The 18,819-nt window shown below is 40.9% G+C and overlaps 1 protein-coding gene across 1 annotated transcript in view; it reads left to right on the top strand.

Annotated features, from left to right (window-relative positions):
- Positions 1-3,610: 3,610 nt before the first annotated feature.
- The window catches only part of LOC126337007 (uncharacterized), a 702,260-nt gene continuing 687,051 nt past the window's right edge, over positions 3,611-18,819 (top strand). The window contains exons 1-2 of the mRNA XM_050001254.1: positions 3,611-3,764; positions 3,859-4,087. Of these exons, the coding sequence (XP_049857211.1) occupies positions 4,069-4,087 (19 nt within the window). The 5' untranslated portion in view covers positions 3,611-3,764; positions 3,859-4,068. The remainder of the gene's footprint in view (positions 3,765-3,858; positions 4,088-18,819) is intronic.

Raw genomic sequence — 18,819 nt, 5'->3', positions numbered from 1 at the left:
CAGAGTGGTTTTGGAATTAGTTTGGTATCTCTTTGTGAACACCCAAGTGAAATTCACAATGAATGAGCCTGTATGTTTCAGAATGGAATCTTCTACCCTGTCTGATGTTTGAAAAACTAAGTTTATGTAACCACTTAGAACCATCAACATCTTAAGGGAAATTTGTTTAACACTAAGCCAACATTAATAAGTAACAATGTATCATTTCTTGATGGGAAATAATAAGGACAAATCATGTCAATGTCTGTAATTTCAGTGACAGCTAGCTTAAGTCCTTATTTTTATAAACACAACTAATCAACTCTGTATTTTATATGAGTTTTTATAAATATGTCACTTGTTTCACCTTTTAGATTGATTCTCCAAAAATAACTTGCTAGAGTACAGCAAGTATAGTAATGGACAAATGCGACCAAGCTTCAATCAATATCAAACTTGCATTTGTATAGTTCAGTTGAACTGCCACCAATGTTTCAATATATAATAGCTTTTTGATAAGTGAATGGACATTCTGACAATATTCAGAAATGATTTTTTCTGTTATTTTGCTGTTAGTTACTTAATTAATACTATTTTCTGTGATGCTTTATACCGTGTATAGTGATGTGCTTACTCATACTGACTTGACTAGGTTGTTTTCTTTCCAAACAGATATAGGCACACAAATCATTAGATCTTACTTTTTTTTACTGTGTTGAATCTGCAAGTCTTCTGTAACAGAAGCCTGGATGTTTTCTTTAACACATTATCTGTTCTGTTTGCTGACTACAAAATTAAGATAGTGCCTTTGTTTGGACTTTGAAGTTGTTTCTCTGTTTTTATGTTCCTCTGTAGTCTTTTTCTCTTTTGATATTGGTTTGCTTTAGTTTTAGTAGTTAGCGTACCTATTATGCATTTTTCCATTTGTATTTTGCGTAAGTAATTCCTGTGTAGAATGTACATATAGTTAAACTGTTAGAGTAGTAGTAGTTCTCTCTTCTGCTCTTTTTTAACTTACTATTTTTCTTTTTATTTCTGCATAATTCTATGAGGTCATATCTTTCTCGGATGCTTTCAGCGGAGAAACTTATGTCTGATTTTGTTCCTAATACTTCTTTTAACAACAGTGTGGAAACTTCCATTTTACTGTGTTATACATCTTTCCACTGTTTACCTGGGGGTTTGTTTTAGTCACTTAAAACACCATGGAGATTATGTTAAGTGTTACCATAGTTGATAGTGCTTATATGTTTGTAGTAACATTACCTTTTGATTTAATAGCGTAACTTGTACAGCTACATCTGAGGTAGTGTGTGAGAAACTCAGCATCAGTTAGTGATGAAGAATCTTACTTAAGAAATCAAAAAATTTTGTTTAGTGAATATGGAGAATGTGGTGTAGTTTTGATGCCTTGAATGAAAGCTTTTATGGTTGCTATTCAGAAAACATGTGGGGTACTTTTTAAAGTTCTTGTTCATTAAGAAAGCCTTGTCACATGGCAGTGAAACATCCAGCAGTCAAATAATGAAAACAATAATAGAACTGGAGTAATGACACCCTTTGAACTCTCTCTCTGTCTCTGTACCTTATCTCTTTCCTGATCTTGAATCTGGAAAAACATTTCTTTCCATTCATCACCTGTGTATCTTTTCTTTACATCTTTTAGTTTCCTGTTGGTCTCCTTTCAAAACACTAAAAGCTAGAAATCTGATTTATGTATTTTCATAAGTTGGTTTTTCATCCTGACCCATTGTTTATGTTACAAACCCTAGGTACTGGGAGATGAAGAAGCTTGCACAGGATAGAGTAGCAAGGAGAGCTGCATCAAACCAGTCTCAGGACTGGAGACCACAACAACAACAACAACAACGACGACACCCTAGTGGGTAACATTCTCTCACCTGCAACTGGACCAAAATATTAGTATTACGTTTTTCATTTTAAAACTCAGAGGTAGTATTGCACTCTTGTCTCAAACAGATGGACACATGCAGATGCAGATCCAGATAAAAGTATCCCACAAGTGCCCTCTACATGGCTGACATAATAACGTACACATCAAGCCTTATCAGCCTTTCTCCTCCTCTCATTATCATTAAAACTTGAAATTTGAAAGGTACAGAAAAATGTGAGCCATATTTGTACATATTATGGATTTGGAATGTTTTCCTAATTGTAGTATTAGTCACACAACAGAAAACACTAAACATTATCCATGCTGCATTTTACATATATCTAGGGTCATTCCAAACAATGATTATTCAGGTGATGGTCTTTTACCATAGAACACTGAAACTTATTCAGACATCTGCTGACATACATTTCACACTCACGTGATTTGACAGTAAGCAGCTCTAGAGGCAAGCTGGTGAACATACAGGCCTACACTATGTTCTGCAATGTTTAGCTTTGCCTGTGAACTGTATATTTTGAATTAATGTTAATAATATTTTAGAGTTATATTACGTGTTGTAATGAATACAAAAGCAGCTCAAGAAAAATCTCCTTCACACTCTCTCTCTCTCTCTCTCTCTTCCCAAGCAAAAAGAGTGCACTAACGATATAGGCCCAAGTGTCATGATTTCGGCTATGCTTCACGCAACATATGTTCGTCACTACATTTAGAAAGACAACAAAAAGCAAAAAGACGTCGATAGTAATGAAACTGGGCGATGGTTCATACTGTTAGCATGTGAAAAGCGTAATAACTTTCGACTGCAATTACAATACTGGAGTGCCATATTAAGATTGAACTAGTCGCTGTGCGGTATATAGCTACTACCTTTTGCAACCTTGAAGAAGTTGAAGTCTGACTCATTTCCAGCGCGTAAAACTAGGAACAGATTGTCATTCTGGACTGTGGCTTCCTTATCATACACGATTTAATGTCAATTTCTCTCATGGTAAGAAGTACCTGGTAGTTTGCAAGAGCCAACGACCCACTCTTGTTTCTGGTATATCAGACCCCTACGCGACTTGTTTCGGTCGTTGACATCCAACTGCTATTAGTAAAATTAGATGTTAGAAAACGTTAGTGTTTACAGCGAAAGAATACCCGTCATTTATATCGTGTGAAACGGTTTTGCCTTGCCTAGGAACCCCGTTCGCAAGACGTTGCTGAAGCTCGAAATAGGTTGTGAATTGCTTTGTATTCTTTAATGTTAATTTCGCCCGTATTAGCTTTGCTAACGAAAAATTTCATTCTAATGTCGCATTTCTGCTAATCTGCATTGACAGAAAGCACTCGGACATGGAACATCTGTTTCTTGTCGCGAACGTGTCCAAGGTTCTTCCGATAGTTTGTGTACCAACGTAGCGGTGCCAACGTACATTAGGCCCTGAAGATCATGCTGCCACGCACGAGTAACCGGAACGTTAATAACGCGGAATAAGAACGAGCAACGTCACGGAAAGGATAATTCCGCGAGTCTGTTCTCGTGTCGATAAACGGAGGCGATGACTGTGGAAGGTAAGTGAACCTACTATATACGGTACTGTTTTTGATGCTGACTTTAAACATTAGGCCTATGTGCTTTTGCAGCACGGATGTGGTGAACGCAACGCTAAGAGTGGCCACTTTAACAGATGTCAAAGCCAGCCATCTTAGCTGCTAACAGTGCTCAGGTTACGTAATAGCATTTTATATACACCAGGTTTGCTGCTTCGTTCTTTGTACCTTCAACTGTCTGCTCTCCTCTCAGATGTCGAGCAGGGCAAGGCGGATTGAAACGTAGTAGAAGAATTTGAACACTTGTTTTAAAATAGCCTTGAGGCGCTTTATTTTTGTAAGCAAAGTCAACAGAAACACACAAATTAACGTTCTCCTTGCAGGATGAAAGAGTAAGCTGCCTGAATTTCTTGGTAAACGTACTGTTTCAGATAACTCGCCAAGACGTCCATTTTCGAGGAAATAGTCTGATGTCACGGGATAACAGTCATCGATCGCCGAGCTGAAACGCGCTACGGCACTGCTACTGAAAACGAGACGAATAATCTTGCTTTCTGATACTGCTTCGTCGGTTGTGGTGACATCTGACATTGCAGTTGCGGAATACCGAAACGTTCTAATTTATCGAGGACTGACGAAAGATGGAGTTCCAGCAGATTGGTAAGTAGGCAGCACCGATGCTTCTGAGAACTCTCGTACCAATACGGATGTAATATTTTTAGCCTCGCTGGCATTTAATGAAATATTTTTCATATATCTGCGATATTTTATTTTTCACTGAAGAAAGATCACAACTGCTGCGGAATATATACTCTTACAATAATGATGGCGGCAATGACAAACAACCTTCCAGTTTCAGTGGTTTTTTGAACGTTAAACATTTATGATTTACAGAAGAAGATTGCGAGAGCTGTAGTTGGTTTTCGCTTGGGAAAGTTTACAGTTAACCTTGTAGCCGTTTGAGGGCTAAAAATGCATAATAGGGTTGGTTTTCCATTGTGTGCTCGTCCACTTTCACTGGTTTCCAGCAAATCAGCCATGTAAGAAACGGTATGAGTACGGGTACTCCTATGTGAGATTATTCGGTTTTGAGCGCGGAAAACAAAGCAATTTACAGATGAATGGAAGCGAAGTTGATTTATTCTGGTAGACTTTAGAGGCGGATGTCCTTACAACGTCAATTTTACTCATATCGGTAGGTCTTTTGGGTGCTAAATAATTAAATTTCCTCTGTATATGTTGTTTTTCGAGCTTGCCTTGTCTGTGTAGAGCTTATATATTGTTTTTCAGCAGCTTTTTTTGTCTAAATATGCAAGCCAAGAACAATTTCGACGGTATTTCTTCTACGTTTTTATGTTTGCTCATTTCCGTATGGACGAAATATTTTCTGGAAAATAATTTCCAGCGGTCCCGCCTTGTTTTAGTAAAAAAAAAGTTACAAAAAACAATATAAGACCGCGAGTACAGCAGCGGTATCATCTTAATTTGTTTTGCGTTTTATGATACAGGTACTGATAAAGTTTACCGTATTATCCCGAGCTTGTGCAGCCTAGCTGGTGTACTCTTTCTGAAACTGTCGCCTTGATACTGATTTTGGACAACTGACATAAGCTGACATGTAACATCATTGGTGAAAGATACTAGGGCTCTTGAGATACCGCACGTCAAAATCTCGAAGAATTTTCCAGCCACTGGTTTCCTGCCACGAAATTTTGATGTTCACTAGGAATTCCGAGGAAAATTTCCGATATCGTATTTCACCTTCCAGCAACTTACGTGGACACAGCAAATGTGATTTGGTGATTAATGTTACCAGATTCGTATTTTGCTAGTAAATATAAAGCCACATACTAGAGCACACATTGTAATGCGTTGCATACAATTACAGTACTATTTTCACGTTTCTCGTCGGAAGTTGTAGTTGATACGTCATACTGACGCAGGAACCCAGTAGCAGCTGTTACAGTAGCAGCTGTTGTAGGATGGCCTCCTTTTTCGGAAAACTCTTGATATGTCCAGAACTATAGCATATTCGCTTACTTTAATTTATATGTAAATGTCATCGTCATTAGTTTTAACACAAGTGTTACGCATATCGATTTAAATTTCAAACTCAGAGACCGGTCGAACCATGAAATGTTTTGTTTGAATCTTCATAGCGTATTTAAAGATTGATTGTTTTTGTGAGCTGTTTGTGATGTTTGTAGCCTAGCTGCATGGACTTTCTCGGGCGTGCAATTGAGATGCACATATGCGCTGACTGCATAATGTCACAACCAATGTTCAGTGGTTATTTAGACGCGGTTTCCTTGTTAAATTGCCACATTTCCACTGTTAGCCGATATCTGTATAACGAAGATTAGACATAGACAAACGAATCCATGTTTACAGCCATCTAAATGTACCCACGGTTCAACAGACTTGTTGAATATACAGTAAACGCTACATTTCACTCCGATTGACTAAGAGATTTCAAGACGTTTCATCATAATGCTGCTTAAGTATCATGTCTACTCTTACCGCTTCGTGCTATTTTACTTTGTCTAGGTAGAAAACGGTATGTACAAGGTCTTCAACAATTCATGTTGTGCGCTTCTGGGGTTGTGGACGGTACTTAGTAGATAAAATGTGCATAGGAATCCACGTCCGGAAACGTCATCCAATGACGCTGTTGTTGTTGTTGTTGTGGTCTTCAGTCCTGAGACTGGTTTGATGCAGCTCTCCATGCTACTCTATCCTGTGCAAGCTTCTTCATCTCCCAGTACCTACTGCAACCTACATCCTTCTGAATCTGCTAAGTGTATTCATCTCTGGGTCTCCCTCTACGACTTTTACCCTCCACACTGCCCTCCAATGCTAAATTGGTGATCCCTTGATGCCTCAGAACATGTCCTACCAACCGATCCCTTCTTCTGGTCAAGTTGTGTCACAAACTTCTATTCTCCCCAATCCTATTCAATACCTCCTCATTAGTTACGTGATCTACCCATCTAATCTTCAGCATTCTTCTGTAGCACCACATTTCGAAAGCTTCTATTCTCTTCTTGTCCAAACTGTTTATCGTCATGTTTCACTTCCATACATGGCTACACTCCATACAAATACTTTCATAAATGACTTCCTGACACTTAAATCAATACTCGATGTTAACAAATTTCTCTTCTTCAGAAACGCTTTCCTTGCCATTGCGCTTTCCTTGCCATTGCCAGTCTACATTTGATATCCTCTCTACTTCGACCATCATCAGTTATTTTGCTCCCCAAATAGCAAAACTCCTTTACTACTTTAAGTGTCTCATTTCCTAATCTAATTCCCTCAGCATCACCCGACTCAATTCGACTGCATTCAATTATCCTCGTTTTACTTTTGTTGATGTTTATCTTATATCCTCCTTTCAAGACACTGTCCATTCCGTTCAATTGCTCTTCCAAGTCCTTTGCTGTCTCTGACAGAATTACAATAGCCTTTCGCTCCCTGTATTTTACCCCTGTCACCTTTAGAATTTGAAAGAGAGTATTCCAGTCAACATTGTCAAAAGCTTTCTCTAAGTCAACAAATGCTAGAAATGTAGGTTTGCCATTCCTTAATCTATCTTCTAAGCTAAGTCATAGGGTCAGTGTTGCTTCATGTGTTCCAACATTTCTACAGAATCCAAACTGATCTTCCCCAAGGTCAGCATCCACCAGTTTTTTCCATTCGTCTGTAAAGAATCCGCATTAGTATTTTGCAGCTGTGACTTATTAAACTAATAGTTCGGTAATTTTCACATCTGTCAACACCTGCTTTCTTTGGGATTGGAATTATTATATTCTTCTTGAAGTCTGAGGGTATATCGCCTGTCTCATACATCTTGCTCACCAGCTGGTAGAGTTTTGTCAGGACTGGCTCTCCCAAGGCCGTCAGTAGTTCCAATGGAATGTTTTCTACTCCGGGGGCCTTGTTTCGACTCAGGTCTTTCTGTGCTCTGTCAAACTCTTCACGCAATATCATATCTCCCATTTCATATTCATCTACATCCTCTTCCATTTCCATAATATTGTCCTCAAGTACATCGTCCTTGTATAGACCCTCTATATACTCCTTCCACCTTTCTGCGTTCCCTTCTTTGCTTAGAACTGGGTTTCCATCTGAGCTCTTGATGTTCATACAAGTGGTTCTCTTATCTCCTAAGGTCTCTTTAATTTTCCTGTAGGCAGTATCTATCTTACCCCTAGTGAGACAAGCCTCTATATCCTCACATTTGTCCTCTAGCCATCCCTGCTTAGCCACTTTGCACTTCCTGGCGATCTCATTTTTGAGACGTTTGTATTCATTTTTGCCTGCTTCATTTACTGCATTTTTATATTTTCTCCTTTCATCAATTAAGTAAGAGCGTCAAATCTATAGATGCCGGCACAGGGTGATTCGGTTATGAGGTTACAGACTTTCTAGGATGATAGAGAAGGTTAAATGTATCAACTTGAGGTAACGATCCCTGTACCGGAAACGAACGAGTTGAAATTTTAAACGAAAACTTTTCTGATACCTCTGACAGTGGAATACATGTACTGGTATAGTTGTTGCTAAAACCGTAACGGTGGTAACATGGATACCAAAGCAAGGAAAAAGTGTCCAGCAAAAATTGGCTCTAAAATGCATACTTTCTTCGTTTTCGTTACTGTGAAATACATCCCTTCTATTGAACAAGTGCTTATAGCTCTTAAGGTATGTGTTTTAGAGCCATGCTTTCTTGTTTTGGTCCATACTAGAACCTCTGAAAGTTAGCAACAGTAGTACCAGTTTATCACTGTCAGAGGAATCAGAACGGTTTTCGCTTATAACTTCCGATTCGTTCGTTTCCGGTACAGGTACCCTTACCTCAAATTGATACGTTTATCCTTCTTCACCACCCGAGGAAGTTTGTAACCTCATCACGGAATCCATCTGTATAAACATACATTTGCAGGCACCGGCGCCTGTAACAATGACACTCTGTAGCGTCGCTGGACGTCGTTTCCAGACATGGATTCCTATGTTCTACGAAGTCCCATCTACAACCTCTAGAAGCGTATGACATGAGTTCTGAAACACCCTGTGTGTTCAACATAGTACGGTATTATGATGTGTTTAGCAAAGAGGACTTTCATTACACCATGTCTTAGGGGCTCTTCTCGCTCCGTCAGTTTCGAAAAATGACTACTTAACAACTCTGTGCTGTCAGTAGTTTTATATTTACTTTTATCCTGAGCGAGTGGCGTTCACTGAACTGTAGTATGCTCCTGCAACATAACTGTTCCTTAAATTTTATCCACCTCGTGCATTCATTCGAAGGACTAAGGCCGTTACCTACAACAGGAATTTCTGCCACAATGGTAATGATCTTCCAAGACATGAGGCAATAGCGCCCATACGACAGTATGTTTTTTTGGGTGGGGGGGGGGGGGCGGCATATATCTGGTGGTATGGGGTGTTTTTAATATTTTGGAAGCGAAAGGCGACTTGTACGTAGTTATGAAAAAAGTTCCAGTTCCGACGCTGTTAAACATATGCGCAATAACGACTTGTAAGAAAAACACCTGATAGCTGGGAGGGGGAAAGGTGGTCCCCTTTGCCCCCGAGTATGGACGCCCTTAATGAAAGTCCTTCGGAAAATTTTTCACTCTAGCCACGTCCAGGATAGGAGATGCAATTTCGCTTAATTGTGTCTCTATATTCTAAACAGATATATAAAATGATCACATCTTACCACGTATTTATTTCCAAATCCACAAAAAAAACAACAGCGTCGCTGCATCTTAGGCATTCCAACTTTTAACTTAGTAATTTTAACAATCTTCAGTACTTCGTACTGAAAATCTGGATTAGATGACATTCTCTCAGGGTAACTGAGATCCTTGGGAGAACTAGCCGTGACAAAATTATTTCACGTGACAAAATGTAAGACAGACATAGCTATCAGCAAGGATGGTTTGAGGGGACACCTGGCTCCTCCTGGAATCTGTGATACACTTTTTATTAATTTCAAAATTCCAACGTATTTGTAGAACTGTTTGTCTATGATTCTACTGAACCTTATTCAGGGGGAATGAAGTGACTTTAGTAAATATTGCAACGCTATCAGTTTAATAAGTCACGGCTACAAAATACTAACGCGAATTCTTTACAGACGAATGGAAAAACTCGTAGAAGCCGCCCTAGGGGAAGATCAGTTTGGATTCCGTAGAAATATTGGAACACGTGAGGCAATACTGACCCTACGACTTATCTTAGAAGCTAGATTAAGGAAAGGCAAACCTACGTTTCTAGCATTTGTAGACTTAGAAAAAGCTTTTGATAATGTTGACTGGAATACTCTCTTTCAAATTCTGAAGGTGGCAGGGGTAAAATATAGGGAGCGAAAGGCTATTTACAATTTGTACAGAAACCAGATGACAGTTATAAGAGTCGGGGGACATGAAAGGGAAGCAGTGGTTGGGAAGGGAGTGAGACAGGGTTGTAGCCTCTTCCCGATGTTATTCAATCTGTATATAGAGCAAGCAGTGAAGGAAACAAAAGAAAAATTCGGAGTAGGTATTAAAATCCATGGAGAAGAAATAAAAACTTTGAGGTTCGCCGATGAGATTGTAATTCTGTCAGAGACAGCAAAGGACTTGGAAGAGCAGTTGAACGGAATGGACAGTGTCTTGAAAGGAGGATATAAGATGAACATCAACAAAAGTAAAACGAGGATAATTGAATGCAGTCGAATTGAGTCGGGTGATGCTGAGGGAATTAGATTAGGAAATGAGACACTTAAAGTAGTAAATGAGTTTTGCTATTTGGGGAGCAAAATAACTGATGATGGTCGAAGTAGAGAGGATATAAAATGTAGACTGGCAATGGGAAGGAAAGCGTTTCTGAATAAGAGAAATTTGTTAACATCGAGTATAGATTTAAGTGGCAGGAAGTCGTGTCTGAAAGTAGAGAATAGAAGATTGCGAACTGTGGTGCTACAGAAGAAATGCTGAAGATTAGATGTGTAGATCACATAACTAATGATGAGGTGTTGAATAGGATTGGGGAGAAGAGAAGTTTGTGGCACCACTTGACTAGAAGAAGGGCTCACCAATTTAGTATTGGAGAGCAGCGTGGAGGGTAAAAATCGTAAAGGGAGACCAAAAGATGAATACACGAAGCAGGTTCAGAAGGATGTAGGTTGCAGTAGGTACTGGGAGATGAAGTAGCTTGCACAGGATAGAGTAGCATGGAGAGCTGCATCAAACCAATCTAAGGATTGAAGTCCACAACAACAATCAAATTGCTCACGGGAAATCATACCGTTCTCCTATACGAGGCAGCGGTTTCGGCGTTGTTTAGCAATCTTGAGAAATGTGCCTGTTCCTTTGGCCATACATACACGTCCGAAAGAACATTGCATCACGCTTCTGGAACACGGGCCCTGCAGTATCGTGTTTATCCGCCGACGCCGGGTAGGCGACTTTCAGTTAAAATGTCTCCCCTGAACGGGAATATTCATAATGGATGTACTTCACATGATTGTCGACATGTGGAAGCTTTGGTCTGACCGTAGGCAACCGCTCGCATAAGCGGAAAATCGTGGTTCGTTTCCCGTCCTCGCACTAAATTTCATTGTCTCCATTATACAGCTGACGATTTTTCATATTCGCAACTGCGAATACGTTTCATGTATTTCGTAACTGCTGTAGCCGCCACAGTGCTTGTTCCTTCGATCATGTATGCATGTCCGAAGCATCGTACTTTTGATCAACATAGGCACTGCAATATCGTACCGTAAAAATTTCTGTTGTCGACGAGAGGGAAAAAAAGATAAGGTGTTGAGATCGAAAATGTATTTTGACCTTTTTGGACTATACTGAGTGCAACCTTGCGCGACTTGCAGCCACAGAGACGTCTTCTGTAGTCTAGCGCCAATAACGTGACACCTACCGATAAATGTGATGGCTGTTTTTGAATCTCTCCTTCATCGATATTAAAATTAGTTGTATAAAACGATGTACTTAAGATATACTAATGAAATATACTTACAGTAATAGTAATCTTTCAAAAAAATATTGACTGAATAACCGTCAAATGTTTCAGATACACTAAGCTTTCTGTGCTTCCTGTCGAATTTATTGGTTGGAGCACAACACGTTCTCAGACTCAGTTACTAGGTTTAATAAAAAATGGGACTTTTGGAGTCTTACCCCCTCTCGGATAAATTTCTGTGGGTGGCTATGCATGCAGGCGAAAAACCTGCTTCACGAAGAATATAAAAATCCTAATTCTGTAAACGGGAGGTGCTCACAGGTGTGAATAGTACCGACCTCGGAGAAAATGAGTATGTATTCTGGAGAACTGTAGGTAGAAAGGAGGGAATACTAGCCTTCGAAATATTTTAGAAGACATACCGAAGAAGGCAAACCATGTAGAAAAAACTTTTGACAGTGTTGACAGGAATACACACTTTGACCAGACTGCGGTAATAAAGAGTCGAAGGATCTGAAAGAGAGGCAGCAATTGAGAAATGGAAGAGACCTAGTTGTAGCCTGTCCCCCATGTTATTCAATCTGTACATTGAGCAAGTAGGAGAGAAACCCGCAAAGAGATGTAGAATGAGAAATAAAGCTCACGAGGAGAAATGAGAACTTTGGCGTTCGCTGATGACATTAATTTTATAGAGGACCTGAAAGAAGAGTTGAACGGAATGAGTAGCATCTTGGAAAGATGTTATAAGTTAACGCCAACTAAAGGAAAATAACTATAATGAAGTGTGGTCGAATCAAATCAGGTGTGCTGAGAAGATCAGACAGGAAATGAGGGATTAAAAGATTTAGTACAGATAACAGGGTGAAATGTCCTCTGCACAGCACCACCGTTCAACATCGTCACCATGCATTTGTACAAATTTGCGCCGTCGTTAAACACAGGCATCAAAACAAGTTTGGAAAAATTCACGGTTTTGCTTTTTACCCAAGATTTTGAAAGCCCGGGTTTTGCTGTTGGTTATGAACTGTAACGCGAATATGTCTTCGAGTCAGGTCACCGGCAGGACCTCGATTGGCGTGTGCGACAGATGTAGTGGGCTATCCGCTGCATGGTTTATCTGCTAGATTCGTTTCCCCATTACTAAATGTCTTCCCCCAAACGCCGCACATTGCTGATGTCTCTCATAGCGACCCCGTACACTTTTTTCATGAACGAGGTTAAAACAGCTTTAAAATGCGGGTCAAGAAGCGAAACTCCGAATTCTTCCAAACTTGGTTTGACGCCTGGGTTCAACAATTGGGCAAATGTATGCAAATACATGGTGACTGTGTTAAACGATAATGTCATTTAGAAGATTGTTCAGGCAATAATCTGTACTAATTTCGCTGCTATATGTTCATTATTAATTTGTGTGTGCTACAGGAAGCATTACTTTTTGATCCACTCTCGTACAACAACAACACCCCTACGATATCTTCGTCGTTACATTTGTCCACAGTCGCTACAGTCCCCTTTAGAAAGACGTGATTCTGATTTGGCCCTATTTAATTGTAGCTTACTGACAGTCATTCTTGTGAACTTCAGTTTTTAGTCGTTCTTCTACAGGGTGTTACAAAAAGGTACAGCGAAACTTTCAGGAAACGTTCCTCACACACAAATAAAGAAAAGATGTTATGTGGACATGTGCCCGGAAACGCTTAATTTCCATGTTAGAGCTCATTTTAGTTTCGTCAGTATGTACTGTACTTCCTCGATTCAGATGATCAAATTGTAAATTTTCACAATCAACATGTGTGGGCTGACGAGAATCCGGACGCAATTGTGCAATCACGCCATCAACACAGATTTTCTGTGACCGTTTGGGCAGGCATTGCTGGTGATATCTTGATTGGGCTCCATGTTCTTCCACCTACGCTCAATGGAGCACGTTATCATGATTTCATACGGGATACTCTACATGTGCTGCTAGAACATGTGCCTTTACAAGTACGACACAACATGTGGTTCATGCACGATGGAGCTCCTGCACATTTCAGATACAGTGACCCATGAATTGGTAGAGGCGGACCAATTCCATTGCCTCCACGCTCTCCTGACCTCAACCCTCTTGACTTTCATTTATGGGGGCATTTGAAAGCTCTTGTCTACGCAACCCCGTTACCAAATGTAGAGACTCTTCGTGCTCGTATTGTCGACGGCTGTGATACAATATGCCTTTCTCCAGGGTTGCATCAGTGCATCAGGGATTCCATGCGACGGATGGTGGATGCATGTATCCTCGCTAACGGAGGACATTTTGAACATTTCCTGTAACAAAGTGTTTGAAGTCACGCTGGTACGTTCTGTTGCTGTGTGTTTCCATTCCATGATTAATGTGATTTGAAGAGAAGTAATAAAACGAGCTCTTACATGGAAAGTAAGCGTTTCCGGACACATGTCCACATAACATATTTTCTTTCTTTGTGTGTGAGGAATGTTTCCTGAAAGTTTGGCCGTACCTTTTTGTAACACCCTGTATACGTTCATGACGCTTGTCTTCACGCCTCTCAGTCTGCTTGTCAGCAAGGATTGCGTAACCAGAAACGTTGCAAGTAGTGTCTTGTTAAGTTGTTACTTTTGTCTGAAATAGTGATAGTTGAAAAGATATACATCTTGCGCCTTTTTTCCCTTTCCTCGAGAACAGCACTCCTGATTCTAGTTTAAATTCTGGTAAAATTTCATCCGGTTTCCGTGACAACTGTCCTTTTCCCTTACTAGCTACGTCGATGAGTAACGTCTCAGGGCGGGCTGGACAGCTCCTGCACATGTAGCCGTGTTAAATATTGCTCACTAACATAGTGCGCAGCTGCCGTATCTACTTTGGGAATCCGGTGTTGCAATCGACACCCGGACCGACCTTTTTTTTCGCGGCGACTCGTGGACAAACGATAATATGAAATTGCGCAGCGCAACCAACACGGTAAGGTTGTAGGAACTCGGCCTCCATTGCTGCCGGGTCAGCGCGGCAGATTGTAAACGAAGGGGCCCGGGTTCGATTCCCGGCCAGGTGGGAGATTTACTCCGCTCGAGGACTGAGTGCACTGTTGTCATATCGTCGTTCCACTGTTGAGATGGCTGTATGGGCACGAACCGAAAGTCAGTAAACTGAATTTATATTTAAAAAAAAATGGTTCAAATGGCTCTGAGCACTATGGGACTTAATTGCTGAGGTCATCAGTCCCCTAGAACTTAGAACTACTTAAACCTAACTAACCTAAGGACATCACACACACCCATGCCCGAGGCAGGATTCTAACCTAGGACCGTAGCGGTCGCGCGGTTCCAGGCTGTAGCGCCTAGAACCGCTCGGCCACCATGGCTGGCTATTTTTAAAAAAAAGTTTGTCGGTACAGCAGATGAAATTTTTAGTCATAGACAGTGACCTTTCTTCGCGAAATTAATTCATTAGTAGTAACTATATAATCTACGACATAATAGAGACATATTCGCATCAAGTAGCACACCAAAATATCCTTGTTATTCGGTACAGTAAGTAGCATTTCTTTCTTTTATAGTCTAGAGCTGCAGTATAATCACTAACAGCAGTCAATCGTCATCATCATCATGTTCTTCTTTTTCTTCTTCTTCTCCTCCTCCTTCGTCTTCTTCTCTCTGCCGGCCGCGGTGGTCTCGCGGTTCTAGGCGCGCAGTCCGGAACCGTGCGACTGCTACGGTCCTAGGTTAGAATCCTGCCTCGGGCATGGGTGTGTGTGATGTCCTTAGGTTAGTTAGGTTTAAGTAGTTCTAAGTTCTTGGGGACTGATGACCACAGCAATTAAGTCCCATAGTGCTCAGAGCCATTTGAACCATTTTTCTTCTTTCTCTTGTAGTTATGGCGTGGTCATTATTTTTGGCACGCTGCCAAAGCTTTCTGTATATTTGGCATTTGTCTTTATTTCTCAATGATCCTTTTCAATATTCGATAAACAGTCGTACGCCGCTGTGGGGGAGGCGGCAAAGATTATTTTTGGTACTACCGTAATGTGACAGACGCCCTATATTAGCCGAGAGCATCCCATTTATTGAGTCTCTCTCCTGTCTTTTGTTTCTGTTTTTAGAAAAAAAGTATAACGGAAGGCCAAAATGTCCCTTTCCTGTGGCAATGGCTTATAGCCATAAAATTTTAGTTCCCAGAAGTTCAAAATGGTCTGTTTTGCTTCAGCCTGACGAAAAATTTGCCGCGTAGGATTAGCCGAGCGGTCTCAGGCGCTGCAGTCATGGACTGTCCGGCTGGTCCCGGCGGAGATTTGAGTCCTCCCTCGGGCATGGGTGAGTGTGTTTGTCCTTAGGATAATTTACGTTAAGTAGTGTGTAAGCATAAGGACTGATGACCTTAGCAGTTAAGTCTCATAAGATTTCACACACATTTGATTTTTGAAAAATTTAAAGGTACTAACAGCCGACAAAACAAGGCGTTGTTTATATGGGTCTACTGTACATGTACACCTGAAATCGGGTGGAGACTTCGCTTGGAAGTACAAGGTCAGGCGGGGAGGTGGTTTAGAGTGCACCGTAACTTACGTGATGGAGGAACTAGCGCATGCGCAATGATTGATATACATTCATTATCAGTTGCCATTTAAGTAGCCATGGAGCCTTGGTAAATTGAACAACGAGTCTGTGTTTACGATACGTTTGTTGCAAGCGGTCATTCGCTAGTGCAGCCCCAACGAAGATTTCACAGTCAGTTCAATGTGGGTTGCACAGTGTTGTTCCATCTCGCCCAACAATAATAAAGTGAAATTTTCCCTGAGACATTTAAGTTTCTAATTTTCTTCAGCTTTCAACCTCATCGTAAAGAATAGAGTGGTTCAGAAGGAGAGGAACGGCGAGACACGGAACAGTTCGGGGAGTGTTCGGACTGTTATAATAACAGAAAATATCGAGAAAATTTCGCCAAGCTGTGGAGGCTGGCCGTCGACGTACAGCTGTGCCTCATGCTCTCGCTTCGCGCATTTCAGAAAGGTCAGTTCGCCGCGTTTTGCACTTTGACCTTCACTTTCATCCTTTTAAAATCATGGTGGTTCAACAAGTGAAGCAAAATCACTGTATACGGCGGCATATGTTTTCAGAAAGGACGCTGGAAACCTTGGAAAATGACAGAATATTGATAATGAGTGATAGGCTCATTTTCACTTATCGGTTGCCGTGAAAAAACAGAATTGCTGGTACTGGTGGGAATGTAATCCTCGGGAACTCCACGAGAGGCCATACGTAGTGCGAAAGTAACTGTGCGGTGTGGTTAAACCCGATTTTGCATCACTGAATCCCACAGCGTTACCTCACAATTTTGCGAGAATTGTTTACGCCAGAACTGAGAATATATCAGATTGGTCTCAGTAATGTTTGGTTTCAGCAGGATGGGACAACCACCCATATCTGAAGGCCGCTCGTGGCTTTTCTAAAGGAACATTTTCCACCTCGCCTCATTTATTTGCGTGGGGATGTGGAGTGGCCTCGTCAATCTCCAGATCTTTCTCTGTGCGATTATTTCTTATGGGGTACCTGAAATATCTGGTTTACTCTGAAAAAAATACGGACTCCTGAAGCTGCGTCAGAAGTAGTTACTCGAGATATTCCCCTTGCTATGCCTGAAAGGTGTATGGGCAATTTTTCCACTCACCTGCAACAATGCTTGGACAAGAAAGGCCACCACTTGGATGATGTCATTTTTCGCACCTAAATTTCAGTTGTTTGTGCTTTATGTTTATTAAATGGCATTGTTTTGTAATCTTTGAAAAATATAAAAATTGAAATGTATTAAAAAATAAATGTGTTACAATATTTTGAAAAGTGTAACACCTTCCTGTACAGTTGCGGACTACAACTGAACTCTGACTACAATTGAACTGTGCTGGTTTGCTTGTTCAGCTAACAAACTGCGAGTGCCAAAACACTCGGAGTTAATAATATCGCCGAAAATATTCAAAAAATGGAAACTGGAAAAAACTTCACCTAAAAATTTGTTCTTTGTTTACCTGGAACTGGGTCCCCAGTGAACGAGTGTTTCTCACACAATGGTTTGTGGCCAAATGACGAGAACGCTCTTTCAGTACAGACTTTGAAAGCTTTCTTGATGAATAAGGACAAATTTAATAGCACTTACGTAAATTTTTCCAAACTGTTGTATGGACTTAACTGAGGTAGATCCATTCATCAGCAAAATATCACTGAGGAATGATTCCTGCACTGATAATTCTAGAGGACTATTTGGCTGGACTGAATTCAGAGCTACTATATATGTAAGTTACTCATTATTTATTCATTTATTAGTTCCTAAATCTTCGTATATATGTGACGAAACAGTTTTATGCCTTCTCTTTTGTCCTTCGTTTCACGGAGAAAAATTAAAATGTCCTGTTTTCTTGTTTCAAAAATACGAACACTGTATGCTACTATAGTCAACGGCCTTGCCGCAGTTGTAACACTGGTTCCCATAACATCACCGGAGTCCCACACTGTTGGGCTTGGCTAGCACTTGAATGGGTAGCCGTCCGGTCTGCTAAGCGCCGTTGGCAAGCGGGACGCACTCAATCCTTGTGAAGCAAATTGAGGAGCTACTTGATTGAGAAGTAGCGGCTCCGGTCACGAAAACTGACGACGGCCGGGAGAGCGGTGTGCTAACCTCACATCCGGTGATGCCTATAAGCTTGAGGATGACACGGCAATCGGTCAGTAACGTTGGGCCCTCCGAGACCTGTTCGGACGGATTTTAGTTCTGTGCTACTATCTCCCCCCCCCCCCCCCCTTTCCCTTTCCCATTCGCGAACGGTGCGTGCGAAGAACGATTGTCTATAAGCCTCCATATGAGCTCTAATTTTATTTTTTATTTGTGTCGTGTGGTCATTTAGTGAGACGTGGGAGGAAGTATTATGTGGCCCGACTCTTCTTGGAAGGTTCGTTCTTGAAATTTCAAGAGTAAACCTCTCCATGTTGCACAACGCCTCTATTGTAGCTCAGGGAGTTAGTTGACCATACCCGTAACGCTGTTGGCAGACATTTTGGCAAGCGCTGTCCGTGATTAGGAATATTTTTGTTAGTAATATATCGTCCTCAAATTTAGTGCAACACTTTTCGGAGCCACAACTCCATTTTCTGAAACTACTTGGACGCTTTTTGGGTGCTTATTTCCTACGGTGTATCGCCTATCCGAAAACTAGCACCACGGTTGTTACTTTACACCAGGGCTTCCCAACCTGTGGTCCGCGGACCCCTTAGGAATCCTCCGGCTCTTTCTAGGGGGTCCGCGGCCACCTTTCACCAAATCGTGTAAAATAATGAGTAAAACTATTGAATAAAAATTTGAAAACCAAATTCATCACTTTTTTTCGTGTGAAAAACATGTGTACTTTTACTTCAGGTCGTATCCCTAAGCAGCCTTTGCG

Source organism: Schistocerca gregaria, chromosome 2 (assembly GCF_023897955.1).
Source record: "Schistocerca gregaria isolate iqSchGreg1 chromosome 2, iqSchGreg1.2, whole genome shotgun sequence".
NCBI classification, from domain to species: domain Eukaryota; kingdom Metazoa; phylum Arthropoda; class Insecta; order Orthoptera; family Acrididae; genus Schistocerca; species Schistocerca gregaria.
Note: the sequence above shows the minus strand (reverse complement) of the source record. Positions and strands in the feature narration are given on the sequence as shown.